Raw genomic sequence first — 22,174 nt, 5'->3', positions numbered from 1 at the left:
AGCAAAAATCTGGGTTACAGTGAGGCAATTACAATGGAAGTCAATGGGGGACAATTTTTGAACGTAAAAATACTCACTGTTTAAAAAATATAGACACAAGACATAAACAATATGCATATAAACATGATTTAAGTGTGATAAAATCACATACTAACCGCATCTGTGTAAAGTTATAGCCAATTTTACAACTTCACTACCATGACGATGTAATGTCAGAAAACCCTAAAATTACTGTAAAAATTACAATTTAAACAACTTTACAGCTCATATAATGCTTGAGTTTTAACTAAGAATTAATGTAAGTGCTTTTATAACATTATAAGCTTCACATTTCTGCATTTTAAACCCTCAAAACATTGGCCCCATTGACTTCCATTGTAATTTACCCCCTGTAACCTCCATTTGAAGAGCTGAAATTGCTTTTTGTGGTAATCAACTTTATGCAACAATTGCTGTCAACTGAGTTGAACTTTTATTGAATCTGGAATATTCCTTTAAGTGGGACTCCAGTCAAGTTTCACTTGAACAATAAATGGAAGTGCAACGTAGTGCAGCGTAGTTCTAGCGGGAAGACTAGCAGCTGTACATCATCACTTCATTAGCGGGGTAATTCCTAGCCAATCGCATGGGAGCCATTGCTTTAGAAGTCTGCTCACAATCTATCACATTGCTGTTTCAGTGCGCTAAAACACAGGCAACCTCCGCCACCCCACCACCACCAGCTGAGCCCTGTCCCGCACGGGGGTAAGGCTCCTCGCCCCTGCCACCTATCTCCGGCAGGATATGACGGTTCCGGGCACAACTCCCTCGGACCGCCGGACGGGGCCTACGCCAAAGAGAGAGACATAACCTTGTTTTACATTTCTCAAATAAATGGCATCTTAAACCTCACTCAAGCTTGCGTGTCTTCCCGATAGAATAATAGTCCATGATAGGTCTGTGTATGGTCCATGTATATTGGTAATTTTTTTTAATACATTTTTTGGATTTCAAATGAAACTGGCAAAAATGAGACTGGCAAATTCAATCCAAAGAAAAAACCCAAAACAAGCCGTCTTGTTTTTAAATGATAAACCAATGTTCAAAGCATATTTTCTTAATTTTTTTATGAATGAGCGTGATGCACACACACTGTGATAACTGTAAATATGTTTTTGGTGGAAACTATGATTGCCTTGGCAGTTTTCTGTAAGGCAATCTTCAGGCTCACCAGTCCTCTTGCATTGTGCAATTTTGCTGCTGACTCTTTCTATGTCTGTTTCTCTGTTTTCTGCAGAAATGTATGAAGTTTAATGTCGAGTCACCCATCTGGTTGTCTAAACAACGGATCCTCTGCACACTCAATCAGAGCCTGAAAGATGTGCTGAATTACGGACTGTTCCAGCCTGCATACAACGGCAAAGCCGGAAAGTTCCTCGATGAGCAGCGCACACTTAAAGATTACCCGCTACCTGCCATCACACCTGTACCATACCTGGAGGTGAGGAGCCTTCTGCCTTCCTGTGACTTAACACACCCCTGCTCTTATACTCTTAGAGGTGAATTCACTAAGCAGTTGCGCGTGTCTTATTCACTCACCACCTGCAATCTAATTGAAGCAATCAGCGCTGCAATTGTGCTGCGTCTTGAGCCTTTAAGTGTAGTCATTGTCATTCCTTTCCGTGCAAACACGCCTCAATTAGTCTCATTATAGATGCAATTTACATCCCGTCAGATGAAAGCAGTCGGTAAAATGAATTTTATTTACAAAAGATGTTTGTTTACATTTTCTATCAATCGTATCAGCAGAATTTAATCAAATAATGAGCAAATGATGAAGAAGAATGTTGTAATCAATCATGTTTCCAGATGCGCTGTGTAGTCAAGAGCACTTTTGGCATGTTTATTGTTGTAAAGCAGTTCAATGGAAAGGAGGAGGCGAGAACCGGCTTGACAATAAAAATAATATTTTTAATAAAGAACTAAAACCAACTTTCCTCCCTCGTTCTCTCAGGCCGGGGAGCCACCGGCATGACGTACATCCCCCGACACTCTTTCCCTAGGGGAGGGCGTGCCTTATGCCCCGTCTGCCGGCAGGTCATCCCCGTCTTCCTGAATCTGGGAGGGGACAGGGGGAGGAAAATAATAATGAAAAATAGGGGGTACTTCCTGTAACAGTGTAGTACCCCCCCAACAAAAAAACGGTCAAATTTAAAAGAGAGGTAAAAGGCCAGTGTGGAGCGCCAGGGGGATGGAGAGTGAGAGAAAGAAAAAAAACCTCTTACTTGGTGGTTCTCCGATACGCTGTAGCTTGTTCCTCGGCCACTCCTCCACCCTCTAACAGACGATAGCTGCGCATCCCCAGGCGTATCGGAGGCAGTCCTGCAGCCCCTGACGGACGGAACACCCCGCCGCGTTCTTGGGGAACAGAAGCGATCTCCCCCGCCCCTGGTAGGGGTTCTCCCGCTGCAGGCGGTTGGCAGTGAGCCCCTCCCCGCTCTCGGTAAGCGGTCTCAGACCCCGGTGCGTTTCAGCGGCTGGTAGGGGTCTCCTCTGCCCCTGGCGGTGCCCCTGAACACTCCAGGCGGTCGGTTAGGAGCCCCTACTTCCCTTGCGGTCTTCGGCTATTCCTCCACTTACAGGTGGCCGGGCTCCTCCGTCCCCCGGAAGATGGCCGCGGCTGCTCAATTGGGGTGGATGGTAGTGGCGAGAATCCCACTACGGCGTATCCCTCCTCCTTCCCGGGTTTTCGGCACCAGTGTCCAGTGATTCAATGGAAAGGTGGAGGCGAGAACCGGCTTGAGAATATAAATACGATTTTTAATTAAGAACTAAAACCAAAAGACACAAACACACACATAGGAAGGACAGCTGCCCGTAAACACTCTCTCTCTGTCGTACCATCGTCTGCCGTCAGCCTTTATCCCTCTCGGAGGCTTGATTAGCCTGATAAGGGGCCGGGTGTGTAAAATCACGACCCGGCCCCGCCCTCCGCCCTATCACAATTGTCTAAGAGATGAATCAGGATCACAGTGATACTGTACAGTCCCATCAGGGATGGTGATCGGCCGCATCCTCCACTAAATAGCACCCAGAAGCTTCTGCAAGATTGGAATTGCACATTTAAATTGCGTTCAGCAGCAATGTGCGCTGTTGCCTGATCTGCACAGTTCCTTAAAGTTCAACCTTAAACCTAACCATGTTGTCATTCGGAAATAACTTTTTGTGTACCAGCTAAGAAAGAGAAGCATTGGGGTTTGGAAAAAGGCAAGGGAAGCGGAGTGGTGGTGGCGTAGTGGGCTAAAGCACATAACTGTTAATCAGAAGGTCACTGGTTCATTCCCCTTCTTTGAAAAAGTGTTGGATAGGAGGCATTTGGTGCCTATATTGTAACAATTTTCAATTCTGTGTCTTGATTGTAGTATCTGGGAATAAAAATCATACCTTTACATATGAGCCAAGCCATACAATATCTTAAGTTTTTATAATTGAAGACATTCGCCCTCAATTATAAGTGAATGGCTCGCTCAAAGTTACTGTGGCTGTGGTTCATAAATCACCTCTCTTGGGGTTTGAACGTACAATCTTTCAGAATGTTACTGGTTCAGATCTTTTACCTCCTTCAACCCACCATGATACAGGTTCGTCTTTCACTTTTCTATCATGTACTGGACTGTAGATGTCATGTACTGTACTGTTCCAGTAATTATGGAGGTTTTCACACTTATTCGCTTTGTGCACTTTTTCTGTACATATATCTATCTGATCATCATAAGACAAATGTAAATGCCCCCCAAGACACGTTCAAGATGGATAGCAATATCTGATTGCATAAGAGGGCAATATCGATTGGGATACAGTAAAAAGTCTGACTTTTGGGTAGACTCACAAAGTATATCTCCATTGTACCATCCTGTTCTATCAGTCTATATGGTCAGAAATAATCTGATTATCATTTCACCTGATTTATCATTTCAATTATGACTTCTGGGTCCTCCAGAGAAGCGAGAGAGCCAGACAGCTTCTGAGAAATGGCTTCTCCATATTTCTGCTCTGAGCAGATAAATGACAGGGAGAAATCATTGCCATTTATGCAGTGAGGCAATTTCAGAATTTATTATGAATATCTCTTATTGGAGATGCCCGTAAACTATGACAAACATGAATTAACGTCTCAACCCATTTGCCATAACTCAAAGACACATCTATATTAGCCTCGAAATATGTTTGAAAAAAATTCCCTATACCATATATCAGCAATAAACACTGACCATGTTTACATGCACTTACGAACACAGTTTATTCCAGGTTTTTTGTAGAAAGCGAAACGTCATACAAAGGAGAACGCTGTTTTCCTTATGCCGTTTAAGGGATTAAGAGAAAGCGGCTTAACACACCCAGGTTTATTTGGCCATGTAAATGCATTAGTGCCATTTTTACAGGTTTTTTTGAAGATTGCGCATGTGCGTGACCAGTCCGGATAACTAACGTCATAGGATAGACCCATACATCTTATCAACAAGTCATAACAGCGGAAATAATTCAACATTTCCACAAATACAGTGGGAAAAGGGCAACACAGATACACTATAAACCATTTATACACAGTAATTTAAAATCTCGACTACTGTCCCTCACATCCACGTATATGCACTCAAGTATATTGGGGGAAACCCTGAGTTTGACGTAAGAGGGAATCCCCACTATTGCAGCGCAATTTCGCAACAAGTCTCGATGAAAAGTTATGGAAACAAACACAGAATTGACTCTGGAATATCTGGAAATACAGCCAAGTGACAGAGAATAAAATAGTGAAGTCTTCCTCAAATTCTATGTTTGTTATTTACACAAGCGTCATGGGGAAATTAACTTGCTGTGGAAAAAGCTGCTTACTTACTCGAGCCGCATGTATATGGGAGTGAAGTGAAAGCTATGGGGGGCCTGGGTAGCTCAGTGGTAAAGATGCTGGCTACCACCCCTGGAGTTCGCTAGTTCGAATCCCAGGGTGTGCTGAGTGACTCCAGCTAGGTTTCCTAAGCAACCAAATTGGCCCGGTTGCTAGGGAGGGTAGAGTCACATGGGGTAACCTCGTCGTGGTCGCTATAATGTGGTTCATTCTCAGTGGAGCGCGTGGTGAGTTGAGCGTGGATGCCACGGTTGATGGCGTGAAGCCTCCACATGTGCTATGTCTCAATGGCAACACGCTCAACAAGCCACATGGTACGGTGCATGGGTTGACGGTCTCAGACACGGAGGCAGCTGGGATTCATCCTCCACCACCCGGATTGAGACTGGTAACTGGGCATGCCAAATTGGGAGAAAAAGAGAAAAGAGAAAGCCATGAATGCAGTGCATGTAATCCATGATTGTCAAACGTGAGACTGTCGGGTCTTGAACTTTTATTTTGAAAATAATCGTGCAGTGTATTTTAAGAGTTTCCTGTCTGATAGACGTTGTTGATTATTTTGTTTCCCTTGCTTAGTGTCAAGTCTCTTGGTAAGCATATTAGTCTCAGTATGAAAAGCCCTAATGTTTCAATGGTACCTTCATTGTACCAATGGCCCTTGTTTAGTTTTGTTTCCATCCACTGGCCATTTCGGAGTCTGATTGCCTTGTCACGTCTTCTTTGACTTGATTTGGATTGCTTTCTGTATGTGATTTCACCTAAAAGTGTGACATTGTGGCTCTTTTATCAAAACATTTATCAGCAACATTAAATGATCAAATGTTGAGAGTTTGGGGTGAGAAAATCTGTTCGTACAACCAATGGAAAACAGGGTGTAGTTTCTGGAATCTGTTGGAAAACAATGATTATTGTTGTTCAGAAAGGTCTTCAGCTTTAAGTGTAACTATGCATGCATTGGCTAGACTCGTGGAAATCACCCAAATAAATGTGAAACTATCAAACGTGATCTACATCATGTATGAGGTGGAAAAAGGAGAGAGTATGATAGTTGTTTGTGTATGTGTTTCTGTTTCATAATTTTCTAAAGCCAACCGCTGCACGTGAGCAATTCACAGTCGTTCAGTGTGCTTTGATTGCTTCTGGCTACGAGTTCCAATACCATCACTACACAGCAGAACATCCATCGACACACCAGCAGGTCTATAGATCCACCACATGCTGGCCTGACAAATCCAACTCCCCTGCTGAACACTGCCTGCATGGTACTGTTAGATATACTCATAGATTGAGAGATGGATGGATGGAATGGGGTATATTGGGTGTATAGATTCAGCACACAGTAAAGAAGAGTTCCGAATGGATAGATCTTAATGGAAAAGAGCGGTGAAGCCCCAGGCGGTGCCCTTTTCACAGGCACATGGGTTTGTGTACAGTGTTTCATTGGGCAATTGAAGAGTTAGAAGTTGCAGACAGAAGATACTGTTTGGTTGTTTCATTGTGGTGTAGTTGTTATATATTGTAGAATGGTGGTGTATTAGGCGTCCTGTTAAGGGTTTGATGGTGCTGAGGTGCAGGACAGAGGAATTCTGGGTAGTGCTGAGGATTCTGGTGTCGATGGACCTCTACTCTCACTGTCTACAGCCTAAGAGAATCATACCACAACATCCGGCTTCTGTGGTGAGTTTTGAGCGTGTAAGAGGCGTTCACTTTTGTTTGTGATGTTTTATCTTGTTCTCTGTTTGTTGATGACATTTCAACATGTTTTCTGGTGAAGATCCCTCTTTATGTGCCTCATGACAGTCCACTGTCTCTGAATATTAATTTATCAGATTCGTTTAATTCCTTGAGGAAATTGTTTTATCCAACAAACACTTTTGAGATTATTATTATAATTTTTTTGTTTTGAAAACCTTATATAATGTAGGTTATTCACCAATAAAACTTTTCATTAATTATTATTATTATTATTAATTATTTATTTATTAGGGTTCAAGCCGAAGGGCTAGAAACCTATTGTAATTGTAAAGATTTGTATTATTATTATTATTATTCTGCCCTAAAACTAATCGTGCAGACCAAACCGTAAATCGTAGAGAGCTGAAACTTTGAGGGAAGGTAGTCCCCCAGAACACTACAGCGTATCAAAGTTGTCAAAAGTTTCGGCCCAATCAGCCGCACAATTGAGTGTCGCACACTCAATTGTCTTACATCGTTGTATTCTTTGGCTCAATTCGAAGAAAACTTATATCTCCGATTTCATTTCCGTCATGAAAATGTTTGCACCAATTTGCATAATAAAAAAACTCCTACGCCGTATGTCCGATTCACACTCAAATTGGCATGTGTCTACTATGAAACCTCCTGACAAATAGTTATCGAAGGAATTTTGATTCGTCAAAGCGTTATATAATCCAACGAATTGTCAGGTGTCATCCATGTTGTACGTATTGACCAATATCTACCAAACGAAAAGGCCAAATGTTACAAAACTTGATAAACGGGGGACTGAGGATGCACGCAAAGTTGCAAAATGTTTCGCCTATAGGGGGGCGCTACAACAACAAAAAACGCTAATAACTCTGCAACCGTATGATCAATGAAGTTGAAAATTGGTATGTGTCTTGTAGGGGCCAAAGGCTAATATATACTACAATATCAGTTGGAAAAATAAAAAAACATGGCCGCCAGCAGCCAATACATTTTCAGCAGCTAATAACATCAAATCTGTGTTAGAATGAGGCTGTGAAAATCAGCCACTAGGTGGCGCTAGAACAAGAACATTTACATTTTCACCAATAACTCGGCAACCAAGTTGAATAATCTCAAAATAATTTTTTCCTCAATTCCTTGCACAAAGACCTACAAAATTTATATTTCATTTTATGGCATTTTATAAAATGTTTCCGCTATTCTAATGTTCTAAAAAAGCAACTTTTTCAAACTCCTCCTAAGCCGTATATCTGATTCTCACATAAATCGGTGTGTGTCTACTATGAACCCTCCTGACAAAACTTTATTAAAGGAATTTTGATTCATCAAAGCGATATAAGCCAACGAATTGGTCAGGTGTCGTCCATTTTGTGCGTATTGACCAATATCTGCCAAACAAAAAGGCCAAATGTTACGAAACTTGATACACATGTACAACAACACATTTTGAGTCTGCAGACAAAATTGTGAAAACATTAGCCTATAGTGGGTGCTACAACTAAAAAATGCTCATAACTCTGCAACTGTATTATCAATGAAGTTGAAAATTGGTATGCTTCTTGTAGGGGCCCAATAGTAACATATTCTACAATATGACTCAGACAAATAAAAAAACATGGCTGCCTGCAGCCAAAATAATTTCAGCAAAATGGCTGTATAAATGGTATGTAAATTATTGTATATTATTCAATGTTATCTGCTATTGTGAACTATATCTAAGACTCCCTAGGTCAATAATTATCAAAGAAAAGTTTAACTTTAGTTATTTAGGGGTTGCATTTATCATGTGGGTTTGACCAAGTGTATCCAAAAGCCTATAATTCCTAAAATAAATATTCAAACTTCTAAAACCTTTTTGGATATTGGGTGTATTGTGGCTTTATAACAGTTAAAAAGTTAATAAAAATGACCACCATAACTATTATCCTGTTTCAGGATCATTGAACACAAGACTGCAAATTCAGCAACTTACAAAGTACATATATATATAAAAATATAAAAGTTCTTACAAAGGCTTGAACCCATTAATTGCTGCTAGCAGCTATATTTATTATTATTTTTGTAATCAACATTATGCCACAAATGCTATTGATTTGTTCCTGAGGCTTTTGTAAATGGGTTTGAGTTTGACAGCAAATCAGTACTTGGAGTTTTGAAAGTCTGACTCTGAACGTTTCTTAAACTTTGCTGCTTTTGTCCTGGTTGAAAAGCTTTCCCACCTCTTAACTCAAAAAGAGGGATTTTTTGCAAAGGACAATCAGTTCTCTTGGCATTTAAATGTGAAGTGTGTCATTTTTTCAATTAAAACGCTTAAACTCCCAGTTTAACGTGCAGATACAACTATAAGTAAACCATTCGTTGGTTGATTGATTGTGAGTTTGGGGCAGGACTGTCTGGTTCCACCAGAAGGGTTGATAGATGTGTTTGGGAAACCTGTTTAGAAATAATAAATAATGGTAATAATTTTTTCTGTTTTAGCTGTATTGGCATATAAATTACATATTTGACCTTTAATTTCAAACGTTGACCTTTAAATTGCTGATAGTGACAGTGGCTAAAGATCAGAGCTCATAATCAAAAGGTTGCTAGTTTAATCCCTGTATGGAACGAGCCATGAGTCATCACCATTGTGGCCCCATTCAGGCACTTAACACCAGGTTACTCACTGTAATAAGTGTTCTGTATATCAATTTCAATAAAAAGCATCTGGTCAATTGTTTGCTACTGTGTGAGCGAATAATCAGAACCATTCAGAACCAATAACAACAAAATTGAACATTTGTTTTAGAGTCACTATCAGATATGGCAAATAAATCTGTTCGTTCATCGTCACAATGTGTCTTTTTCGTCACTTCTTCATTATTGTTGACAAAATAAAAATAAAAATATATATATATATATACAGCAGGGACTAAAAGCTAAATGTTTTTCATTTCGGTCCTTCTTAGCAAAAACTGATATTGTTCCGTTCCGGTTCAGAATTTCCGCAGCCTCCTTCACAAAAGGTTACCGGTTAGAACAGAATAAAAGAACGGTTTGTAACGTTCTTTTTAAAGTGACAGTACTAGTCTGCACTAAGGGGTGCGTGAAATACCAATTTCAGTGTTGCCAGGTCTCGCCACAGACACAAGCAGACTGGTCTGGACCAGCCCAAAATAAGCAACAATGTTTTTTCTTCCTGTGTGGTGGATTTATCGGCATAGAAATCATAATATGCAGTTAATTAACAGTTAAGTATAATTTTCTTTACAGATCTGCTTCAGAGTCAAAACCCGGCAGCATCAAATCTGTATTAATGCATCATATCTAACAATAATTCAGTGAAGACTTGGAAACAACTCAGAAATGTACTTTTACCTCTATAATGTTTTCCTTGTATCTGGATTAGCTGTGCATGTCTGATACACACCGTACCATGAGCACTCCGAATGACCTGTGAAATATTTACTCTCAGAATATTTCACCAATCATGAAATGTGTCCCATATTTCTGTTGGCTGTTTAAAAGAACTAGCGATGAGCAATTTGTGAATGAATAATTCTTTGGAGTCGGTTCTTTTCAGCCAAACGGGCTCACAAAACTGTCTGAATCGATTCGTGATTCACACAGTAAAACAGCATCAGGATATTTATGAATACAGCGCAGGATACAGTGTAAATTTACCTACAGTCAACTGAGAGGTAACTTTGTGAGGTGACTTCAGCTAGTGCTGTGTCGTGTCAACAAGGGGCTGTTCAAACGGAAGGTGTTTTTTCGTCCTCTCCATTTTTCAATGGATGTCTTTTGACAACTGTGTAACGTTTCACTGAGTTTTTAGGATCTCTCACGCTGCATTTTTAAGCCTTGTACACACTAATACGTTTTTGTTTGAAAATGCATCTTTTTCTCTCCGTTTTGGCCTTCCGTCCACACTGAGATGGTGTTTTTCTCCAAAGTGGATACATTTGAAAACGCTGCTTTCGTGTTTTAGTGTGGACTGTGAAATTGGATATATCTGTAAATGATGATGCATTTGTTGTCATGTGACGCAGTCATGTGATCTATCCAACCAAAACAATGAAGATGGCGGTCCGTGTAATAGCGCCACTCAGGGCTGGACAGGGAGGAGAAATCGGCCCTCCTTTTCTGCATATCGTGGCACCGTTTCGTGGTCTGTTCTGCATTACGCGCCGGCTCATTTTAGCTTATCTACATTTACATTTATGTATTTGGGAGACGCTTTAATCCAAAGTGACGTACAGTGCACTTATTACAGGGACAATCCCCCCAGATCAACCTGGAGTTAAGTGCCTTAGTCAAAGACACAATGGTGGTGGTCGTGGAGATTGAACCAGCGACCTTCTGATTAACAGTTTAGTGCTTTAGCCCACTACACCACCACCACTCCATGCCTGGTATGCCAAATCATAATCGAGAAAAAAAAATGCTTTTCTCAAAGTCACCAGAATTTTAATGCTTTGTTTATGCAAAAAAATATGTATATATATATATATATGGTTGTACAAGGCATATTTCTTTGCATACCCTCAGATGAAATCATGCAGGCGCCCATGGTGCATGTATATGTAGTAATGATATATAGTTGTTAAAAAGGTCTTCATTCACAGAATGTGACTTCCACAATGGGCGATGAGCCAAAGAAATGTGTGATGCAGCAGTTTCCTTCAGGATCAAAGCACATGTGGTGTAGTTCCAATAATGTACTGTGTGATAAACACTTTGGCCTTTAATTCCATGAAAAATTATTGGAACAAAATTTACCGGATATAACCGGTTCCCAGCATTTAAAAATAACATTTTCACTCCGGAACAATTGAAAACCACTTTGTTACAGTTTCCGGTTTACGTTCTGCCAAAAAAAAATCATTTTTGGTTTCCGTTTTCGTTCCTTGAACTGTTTTTAGTCCTTGATTCACAGTATATATGTAATGGTAGCCAGTTGATAGATAGCAGTGCAATGTGTATAAACCACGCTATCCTGACCTCAAGAGGTGCACTAGCGACTGATGCTACAGGCTGTAGACTTTAGCCTCCTTGTTAGGGCATACATATATCAAATTTGTCAAGTTAGCATTTTCTTCAGTAATTTGGTTGGCAATTTTGGTTAACACTGTAACACAGAGTCTGTCTTAGTTTAATCAAACATAGCTTTACTGAGAATTGTTTTTTCTGTTTTTTTTTGTTTTTGTTTTTTTTGCAGTTTCGCTATAAGAGGCGAGTTTACACACAGACTCACCTGGATGAAAAGCAGCTGTCGAAACTTCACACAAAGGTAAGACAAAAGTTTTTAGACTCTAAGTGTACCTACCAGGGGATCTGTTGGCACTTTAGCCAGTGATGGATATTAAACTCTTAACTCTTTTCTTTACTTTAATGGCTTAGTTTCTCAGCGATGTGATTCAGTCAGGTTTAAATTATTATCCAGGCTGAATTTGGAGTCCAATGTCACATATTGTCTGAGTATTTACTGCACTGAGGATTTGGACATGGTACTCAATTGACATACTGCTTTTGGCATACTACAGCTGTGGCCAAAAGTATTGGCAGAGACATAAATTTTGAGTTTTGCAAAGTTTGCTGCTTCATTATTTATAGATAATTTTTCACATGTTTCTATGGTATACTGGAAAACAATGATAAGCATTTTGTGAGTTTTAAAGGCTTTTACTGACAAAAACATTCAATATATGCAAAGAGTCAATATTTATAGTGTTGACCCTTGTTCTTCATCACCTCTGCAATTCACTCTGGCATGCTGGATATATCAGTTCTGGGCCAAATCCTGACTGATGGTGATCCATTCTTGCCTTATTAGTGCTCGGAGATGAACACAATTTGTGGGCTTCTGCTTGTCCACTCGCCTTTTGAGGATTGACCACAGGTTCTCTATGGGATTAAGATCCGGAGAGTTGTCTGGCCACAGATCCAAAATTTCAATGTAATGATCTCCGAGTCACTTCAGTATCACTCTTGCCTTGCCATGGTGCTCTATCATGCTGGAAAATGCACAGATCATCACCAAATTTCTCCTGGATCGTTGGGAGAAGTTGCTCTTGCAGGACGTTTTGATACCATTCTTTATTCATGGTAGTGTTTTTGGGCAGAATTGTGAGAGAGCCCACTCCCTGTGATGAAGAGCAACCCCACACAGGGATGGTCTCAGAATGCTTCACTGTTGGCACGACACAGGACTCATGGCAGTGTTCACCTTTTCTTCTCCAGACTATCGATTTTCCAGGTGTCCCAAACAGTCGAAATGGGGCTTCATCAGAGAAAATATCTTTGCACCAGTCTTCTGCTGTCCAATCCTTGTACTTCCTGCAGAATTTCAGGATGTCCTTGATGTTTTTCTCAGAGAGAAGTGGCTTCTTTGCTGCCCTTCTTGACACCAGGCCAATGTCCAAAATCCCAAAACCTGCTGCCAATATCGTGTCACTACCGGACACGATTCCGTAGCTGACTCCTCAAGAGGAGACAGTCCTGGCGCTTGCTGGACACTCTGGGACGTCCTGAAGCCTTCTTCACTACAGTTGAACCTCTCTCCTTGAAGTTTTTGATGATCCGGTAAATGGTTCTTTCAGGTGCAATATTCTTTGCAGCAATTTCCTTGCATGCGAGGCCATTTTGATGCAAAGCGATGATGGCTTCACGTCTTTATTTAGACGTAAACCATTGCTAACAAGATCAAAATGATTGGAAGCACTTCATCCCTTCTTTTATAGCATCAGTCTGCTCTTATAATCCAATCAGAATGATAGAGTGATTTCGCCTGACTAGTCCTCGTTCACACTTTCCCAGGTGCTGCTGATATGATTAGTGAAATGATGTTAGCTGGTCATTTTGTGCCAGGGCCAAAAAACAGTTACATTTTAAAATTGCACTTTCAATATAGTGTACAAAATCTTCAATAAGACAAATAAAAAACATCCTGAGATTTGAAAACTGTTCATTTTGGATTTGGTGGTGCATAAATGACACACTTCACCTATAAGTTCCTGCCATTCTGAAGGTGTTGCCGTTCAGAATGATTACGATGATGATAACGATGACGACTTTGATATTGGCAACAATCATGAAGCTGCAGAAGCGTTTACAAGAGTGCGATCTCCCTGCTCTTCACAGATCAACAAAACGTCTCATAAACACACACCGTGATACATGGCAATTACCAGCAAACCTCGTCCACTCCCTGCTCATCACGTTAACGCTCATGTTTTTGTCCCGTCTGGCCTCGGCGAGGGAGATCTCCTCTCATCTCTTCAGGAGAGTCAAGAGTTACGGCCTAAATCAAAATGAGTCATTAGTGCAAGAAATGAAAATCAATGTTGGCTTCATACCAATTCCAGCAGCTTCATGTCAGTTTGAATCCTCAATTCCAGTCAATTAGACCAGAGCCTTTCTTTGGATGATGCCGATACTACCTCACGGCTGACAGCATAACCCTGTGTGACCGTATTATTCTCTTTAGTGCACTCTTCAATACTGTGTAATGGCTGAGATCTTAGCCAGCATTTTTCTCTCATCACCACCTCTAGGGGGTCAAGACAGATCCCCAAAACAGAGCTGGCTTTTCTTATCAGTTTGTTCATTCTATTCAAATCATCAGCGCTAATGCCGCTCCCCCAACACACAATAGCATAAAAGAGTAGTGCTGCCACCACAGACTCATAGGAATGGAGCATTAACCCCCAAAGTCCAAAAGATCTCAGCCTCCTCAAAAATACAGTGGGCAGGAGATGACAGGAGACAGTGCTGGTTTTGCCTGCCTGAAATCAACCACCATCTCTTTGGTTTTATTGGTGTTTCTGTTCTCCACCAGGCTCCTGTACTCCTCATCCTTTCCGTCACTAATACATCCCATGATCACGGAGTCATATATGTGTGCTAACATGATTTTAGTCTAGTAAAATCCCTTACTAACCACATCTGTGTAAATTAAAATCCAATTTTACAGCTTTGTTGCCATGACGATGTAACTATACTGTAAACCCTAAAACCCTTAAACGGCTTAACTTGTACTGAACCCGGAATATTCCTTTAATCTTGTATTCTAAACCATAATTAATGAATTAACAAGTTATGTGAAATGAACAATATTGTAAGGAATAATTGACGATGGCCTGTTGAATTGTTTATATAATGCACACCAGGTGGTGATGCGGTCACGACGCGCAGCGGATGTGCATTATTTTTAAACAATTCAACGGGCCGTAGTCAATTATTCCGCTTATACCACGGTTACCACACCTTAAAGGGTAACTAAACACCTGCTCAGAGTCTGACTCCACCCACTAGAAATATTTGAAAATGCAGGAAAAGTGGGCAGACCCCGGCGGGGATAGAGGGAACGAACCGAGTCTTGGGGCTGAGCGGGGTGGCGGTCACCTGAGACTCGTAGTGACGGATTAATTGACAGCTTCTGTCAGACTCTATGTTATTATTATTATTCCTCACACGGTCGCAAGACGACATGTACATGAATCTGGCGTGGTGAGCTGGAACCTGCTTACGTCACGAAGTACCGCAACAGCCAATAGGAAAATTCAACTGCAGTAGCCACCGTTCAACCTGAAGAGGGCAGCACTCAGACGTTTTTACACCATATATTGTAGAATTAAAACACTTTATACACAAATGTCAAAAAATTACTTAAATCAATGACCAGTACTAATAAAGCCCCATGCTTACAGATCATTAACTAAAAAAAGTTGGTTTAGGGTTTAGTTACCCTTTAAGACATCGACCAGGGTTTTATCACAAGACATTTTCAGATTTTCATCGCTAAAATGCTCTTGTGAAAGGAACTACTTTCTTCCGCCAGGGTCTTGTTTTAATCCAGTCGGAGCCTTCGTTGCTAATTCGAAAACGTCACGTTAGAACAAGCAATGGATGCTTGCGCTGCTGAATATCAAGTTAATGCGTTTGTGAATGTGTGTGAGAGTTCACATTTGAGGGATCGAAGAGAGAAACTCAGAAAATTAGACAGATCACTTTGTGGGATTACCTTTTTTGTTGCAGTTCTGGTCAGAAGTGACATCGTTTCATAATTGGCAAGATTCGTGCCACTATATTCCCCATATAAACCTTAACAACTTTTTTTCATCCGCACTGAGACGCAGGAGGACATGACAACTGTGTTTTTCTCTCACGAGTATGTTTGGGCCTTAAGTGTGTGCTTTACGCGTATAATGTGGGTGTGTGTGCGCGCGCGCGCGAAACGAGGGGGCGGGGGGTAGCGCGATGTTTTACACTACAGATATGTGAGGCTGATTAGGGCGAAATATATTGAAACATCTAAAGTTATTTTGGATAATATAAATTGTTGCATTGATCAAGTCGTGGGGGTGCGGCTCTATTTTTTGGTTGCGACCGGAGTCTCAGTGTGTGCGCGCGCGCGTGTGTTTGTTAGTGCGGGGGAGACGAGTGAGCGCTAGGGCTCTTTTTAAACGAAATTGAAATATATGTTGGATATTTTAGACATTGTTTTGACGTTCTTAACCAATTTACTTTAACCTATGTCTTTGTTTTAATTGGATATTTTGATGTGGTATCCTGTAGGGCTCTTTGAAATAACTGAAATAATTTGGCGAAGTGATATAGAACCGTTATGCGGTCAAGACCTGGATCTACTTCTTAGCCGTGCCTTTAATTGAAAAATAATTTTCATCTCCCGCTTGCACAGGGGGGCATGAGGTCATGCAGCTGAGATGAGGCTCGTTATCCGTTTATATACTGACAGTGTTTTTCATGAGTTTTACTGACCGCTCTTGCACACATAAATAATCAAACATACACATATTCAAAAGAAATGCACATGAAGTGTTCCATTTGACTATTGCGCTATATGACAATATATATACAATATGGCTGTGGATGCTTGAACAACATATAAATCCTTTTCCTAATCACTATTTATGTCTAGCTTCCCAGTAAAAATATCTACACACACACACACACACACACACACACATATATAACATTTATTTTTACTGGTTAACAAGACAAAAACAGAATGTTTTATTATTATTATTATTATTATTTTTCAAATTGTGAGAAAATTGCTTTTTATCACAATATATTAGGTATTTATTAGGTTATAGGTTATGTTAAACCAGGGTTAGAACCTAAAAGGGGCACAGGAAAATATTGCCTCCAAAATAGACAATAATGTCTCTAAACTATGCAGATAAAGGGAAAAAAGTTCCTGTAATGAATTCTTCTGTTTTATTTAAAACATCCTGATATACTACTTAGTATATTTTTTTAGGCCTATTTTACATAAAATATTAGGTCTACTTATTCATATTGAGAATTTATGTTAATTAATTCATTAAATCGAAGTATTTTACATAAAAGGATTACAGTCTGTGTATATTTTAGAAAACTTTTCCCTCATAAGTTTTGAGTTTAGTTTCACTCTTGATTGTCCTCAAAAGGCAATTTGTAATGTAGACATCAGTACTCACACACACACACACACACACACACACACACACACACACACACACACACACACACACACACACACACACACACACACACACACACACACACACACACACACACACACACACACACACACACACACACACACACACACACACACACACACACACACACACACACACACACACACACACACACACACACACACACACACACACACGCACGCACGCACACACACACACACACACACACACACACACACACACACACACACACACTCACACACATATACGCTCAACTATTATTACGAGTCATTTATAAAATATTTTTTTGTAAGGATGAAAAATGTCCCTTGATATCAAATCCACTGGGCAAATATTGCCCCTTCAAGAAAACGTTCATTTCTGACGTTCTCAAATGCTTTATTGTTTGTTTCAACTTTCCAGAAAACACGTAATTTGCACATATTCACATGCTCACAAATGCACATGCTCAGAGATACTCAGAGAACTAACACACACAGATTTCATGTCCAATTGTGCCACAGTTGTTTGTGCAGTGGTCTGTGTGAGGTCGAGCATTAGCCTACTTTTAAATCATTCACTGATGTCTTTACAGAGCAGAGATGAAACCATGTGTGTGTGTGTGTGTGTGTGTGTGTGTGTGTGTGTGTGTGTGTGGTGGGGGTCCTCATCTGATAGACAATAGATGGCTATCTTTGGCAGAGACACCACACCTTTGTCATAAATCACCTGATCTTGTGGAAATTAGAAGTTATCGTTGCATCACTGTGCTTATAAACGCACCGTACTGTTCAAAGGTCAGATTCCATACTGAGCATCTGGGATTCATTATGTAATTTAAGTCTGTAAATAAACAGATGTTTTTTTAGGATTTCAATAACTTTTTTCTTTTATGTAATAAAAAAATATATAAATATGCTGTGATTCGGCCATAGGCCAAGTGCCATAGATAATCAGAGCAGTGCTGATATAGGGCCATATCGCACGATTGCGAGTGTGATATTGCTTATATACAACAGTTCAATGAACAAGTACATTTAAAAAAATTAGGAAAAATTGAGTACGGTCATAAAAACGCATTTGTGCATGAAACTACTTTCTTACGTGACGGATCAGAATCTGCCGTTGCTGGTTCAAACCAAATGATGCGTCCAAACCTCAGATAGTAATTAAACAATGTCACTTCAGAAATAGTATCACGGCTTGTGCTGTTTCTAACAAGTCATTGGATAAACAAGGATAGACGGCTGGATGTGTGTGTGTGTGTGTGTGTGTGTGTGCGTGTGTGAGAGAGAGAGAGAGAGAGAGAGAGAGAGAGAGATGTAGCATGTGTGATGACCTGTTGCCACTCCCAAGCAGAGATACTGTCAGCTTTCTGAACATCAGATTTCTCAGTGGAAAAATAGCATCCAAGTGGGGGTAATTCTCCCTATTTCGCGGTAGCCGCTGAGCAAGAGTCGACCGCTACAGAAACCGCAATGTCCACCACCATTTTGTTTTACCATTGTGTCATTAATCAGTCTGTCGTGTCTCTCAGCTGTGATGAGCCGTAATGCTGAAGTTGTTCATTTAAAGCCATTTAAAATAGTTTCCTATCTTTAGTAGTGTAGCAGTAATACAAGCAATCATGAAGAGCTGTTGTATGTAAATGTAAACGTCACCTAACTGGCTCATATTACACACAAAAATTATCTTTTGTCACCACCTGCTGGCTAACATATGTAATGGCAAAAAAACAAAAACAAACAGTAGCTCTTAACACATGTGCACTGCTCTTACACTTTAGTTTAGAACAGCATGAACACAAGCAGAGTGATACACACAGTGAAGCATCCGAGTGATGATGGTGTCAGACCATCAGCACTCCAGGAACATCTCTCGTCCAATCAGATTCGAGGAGCGGAACTAACTGTTGTGTGTGTATATATTTAAGATGTAGCACTTTACAATAAGTTTGTCATTTTTAACATTAGTTAACTTCATTAGTTAACATCGATAATGCTTTAACAACACTTATTAATCTTGTTTAATTTTAATTTAAACATAAACAAATAGATTTTTCAAATTAAAGGTTGTACCCTTGATGTTAATATTTGTATGGTTATGTTGCATTAACATCTAACAATAAACAATTGTATTTGTAAACAAATAAACATTAACCAAGATTAATAAATGCTGTAAAATGTATATATTGTTCATTGTTAGATAATGATACGTTATGCATTTACTAATGTTAAGAAGTAGAACCTTATTGTAAAGTGATACCAATTAGGATTCTGTGGTCAAAGCAAGAGAAGCAAATGTGTGGATGGTGAAATTGTGTATAGATGGTCAGATGCTTCCTTTAAAGCACGTACAGTAAGATGCTCACTGGAACATTCTCAAATCAAGCTGGAGAACATGAGCCAACAGGTTTTGTTCGTTCCAGCTCAGTTGCATGCTGTCATTTAAGCAAAAGCACGGACACAACACATACTCAGAACCTGAACTCTGACACAACACATGGCCAACCTCATCACAGTCTCACCTGAGCTGCTTAACAGGACTGGCAGGATTAGCTGCAGTCCCAGCTGTGTGTTTGCAAGTTCTTCTGTTCTCCAGAGAACGAGAGAATGAGAGAGAGACAGAGAGAGGTGGAGGAGAGAAGAGAACTAGAGCGTGTAGTCAACAGCCTTCATTACACACACACACACACACACACACACACACACACTTTAAGTTGTATGTGCATTCATTTTGTAGGCTGTCTTACTGGACTGTACATATGTTGTGTAAGTGATAGTTTTGGATGCAAGTGGAAACCTCAATTGTGTTCCAGTATGAGCACTAGCACTATTACAAACACTGCCAGATACACATTAAGAACTAAAATGACTTCAACTTCAGCCACTTTCAGTCCTGTGGATTTCTAGAGAGTAAAACATTCCCACTAGTTCATTTAGTTTTATGGACTTTTTAGTTGGACTAATGCATCATGGGAGATTGTTCGTTGGACTAATGCATCATGGGAGATTGTTCGTTGGACTAATGCATCATGGGAGATTTACAGTATGTCATAATGTTTTTTTTTCTGAAAGTCATGCAAATTCCCATCACAGTGTCACTTCCAGAACATCTCATATTCTGTATTGTGTTTAATAGAATTCTGTGCTGATGGACGTTTTTAATATACATTTCTGACTCCTTTGTCTTGCTGAGGCTAATTTCATAGCTAATATTTAATGCTTCTTCAACACACACAATACAATAATATTTTTTACACTTTTTGCATAATTTGGCAAAATTACAGCATGATTGAAAAATTACACCTAATAAAAATATTCTGCCTGCAAGTGAAATTTACCTTGAAGTTTCTTCACTTTTTCTTACAAACATCTCTTGACTCATATTTCATGCATGCTCACTTACTCACTGACACTTGTGTTGACTTGGTTATCAAGTAAACTAAAAAATATATTTTTAAGATTGATCCATTTCAATTTCATAACAATATTCCATCAAATTTAATAGAGTAATATTTAACAAACAAATAAAAAAAAAAAAAAGGCAACATGTTTAATTTCATTTAGTAAATTTTTTTATAAATACACAATCATTTTTTAAGGAATTTTGTTGTGAAATTGAAATGCGTGAATTAAAAAAAAAAATTATGTGCAAATTAATTTTGAGAGTGCAATAACTTTATTAGGGGTAATATGGTTTGATGTGTTAGAAATGGCTCCACAACTCTTAGTCGTAATAAAAAAAATAATAATATAAATAATTTTCCCACAATAAACGTTGAAACGGTTTGTTTATTTCACTCTTTGCTTACATGTTTACAGTTTAAAACATGTAATGATACATAATACATATTTCATCATTTGTATGTTATAATGGATTTGCATGGTTTAATATTGAAAGTCTAGGTCTGGGACAAGGACAGTCAGATCTGTACATACTGTAAAAATCATTTGAAAATTACCAAACATAAATGATAAAGTTTACAATTCAGTTTTAATGAGATCTTCAAATAACAAAATATAAATAAATACATTAAAATGTATTTCCTGTAGTTGAAGAAACACTCATATACTGAGATAGAGACATCTTTAAGACCCATGATGTATTTTTACTTTGTTATGCTTCCTTCATTCATTCAGTTTACAGATTCACTCTCATGCATGTATTCACTCACTCACTCACTCACTCATTCATTCACTCTCATGCATGTATTCACTCACTCACTCATTCATTCACTCTCATGCATGTATTCACTCACTCACTCATTCATTCACTCTCATGCATGTATTCACTCACTCACTCATTCATTCACTCTCATGCATGTATTCACTCACTCACTCATTCATTCACTCTCATGCATGTATTCACTCACTCACTCATTCATTCACTCTCATGCATGTATTCACTCATTCATTCACTCTCATGCATGTATTCACTCATTCATTCACTCTCATGCATGTATTCACTCACTCACTCACTCATTCACTCTCATGCATGTATTCACTCACTCACTCATTCATTCACTCTCATGCATGTATTCACTCACTCACTCATTCATTCAATCTCATGCATGTATTTACTCACTCACTCACTCATTCACTCTCATGCATGTATTCACTCACTCATTCATTCACTCTCATGCATGTATTCACTCACTCACTCATTCACTCACTATCATGCATGTATTCACTCACTCACTCATTCACTCTCATGCATGTATTCACTCACTCATTCACTCACTCTCATGCATGTATTCACTCACTCACTCACTCACTCACTCATTCACTCTCATGCATGTATTCACTCACTCATTCATTCACTCTCATGCATGTATTCACTCACTCACTCACTCACTCTCATGCATGTATTCACTCACTCACTCATTCACTCTCATGCATGTATTAACTCACTCACTCATTCACTCTCATGCATGTATTCACTCACTCATTCACTCACTCATTCATTCACTCTCATGCATGTATTCACTCACTCACTCATTCACTCTCATGCATGTATTCACTCACTAACTCACTCATTCATTCTCATGCATGTATTCACTCACTCATTCACTCTCATGCATGTATTCACTCACTCACTCATTCACCCT

General features: G+C 39.5%; 1 protein-coding gene across 1 annotated transcript in view; it reads left to right on the top strand.

Moving 5' to 3' along the window:
- LOC127622725 (SH3 and multiple ankyrin repeat domains protein 3-like) overlaps window positions 1–22,174 on the top strand; it is a 236,979-nt gene that overhangs the window by 40,096 nt on the left and 174,709 nt on the right. Inside the window, 2 exon segments of the mRNA XM_052096777.1 lie at window positions 1,277–1,480; window positions 11,796–11,867. Of these exon segments, the coding sequence (XP_051952737.1) occupies window positions 1,277–1,480; window positions 11,796–11,867 (276 nt within the window).

This window comes from Xyrauchen texanus, chromosome 29 (assembly GCF_025860055.1).
Source record: "Xyrauchen texanus isolate HMW12.3.18 chromosome 29, RBS_HiC_50CHRs, whole genome shotgun sequence".
In the NCBI taxonomy this organism is placed as follows: Eukaryota; Metazoa; Chordata; class Actinopteri; order Cypriniformes; family Catostomidae; genus Xyrauchen; species Xyrauchen texanus.
The sequence above is the reverse complement of the archived record's forward strand: the minus strand, read 5'-3'. Positions and strand labels throughout refer to the sequence as shown.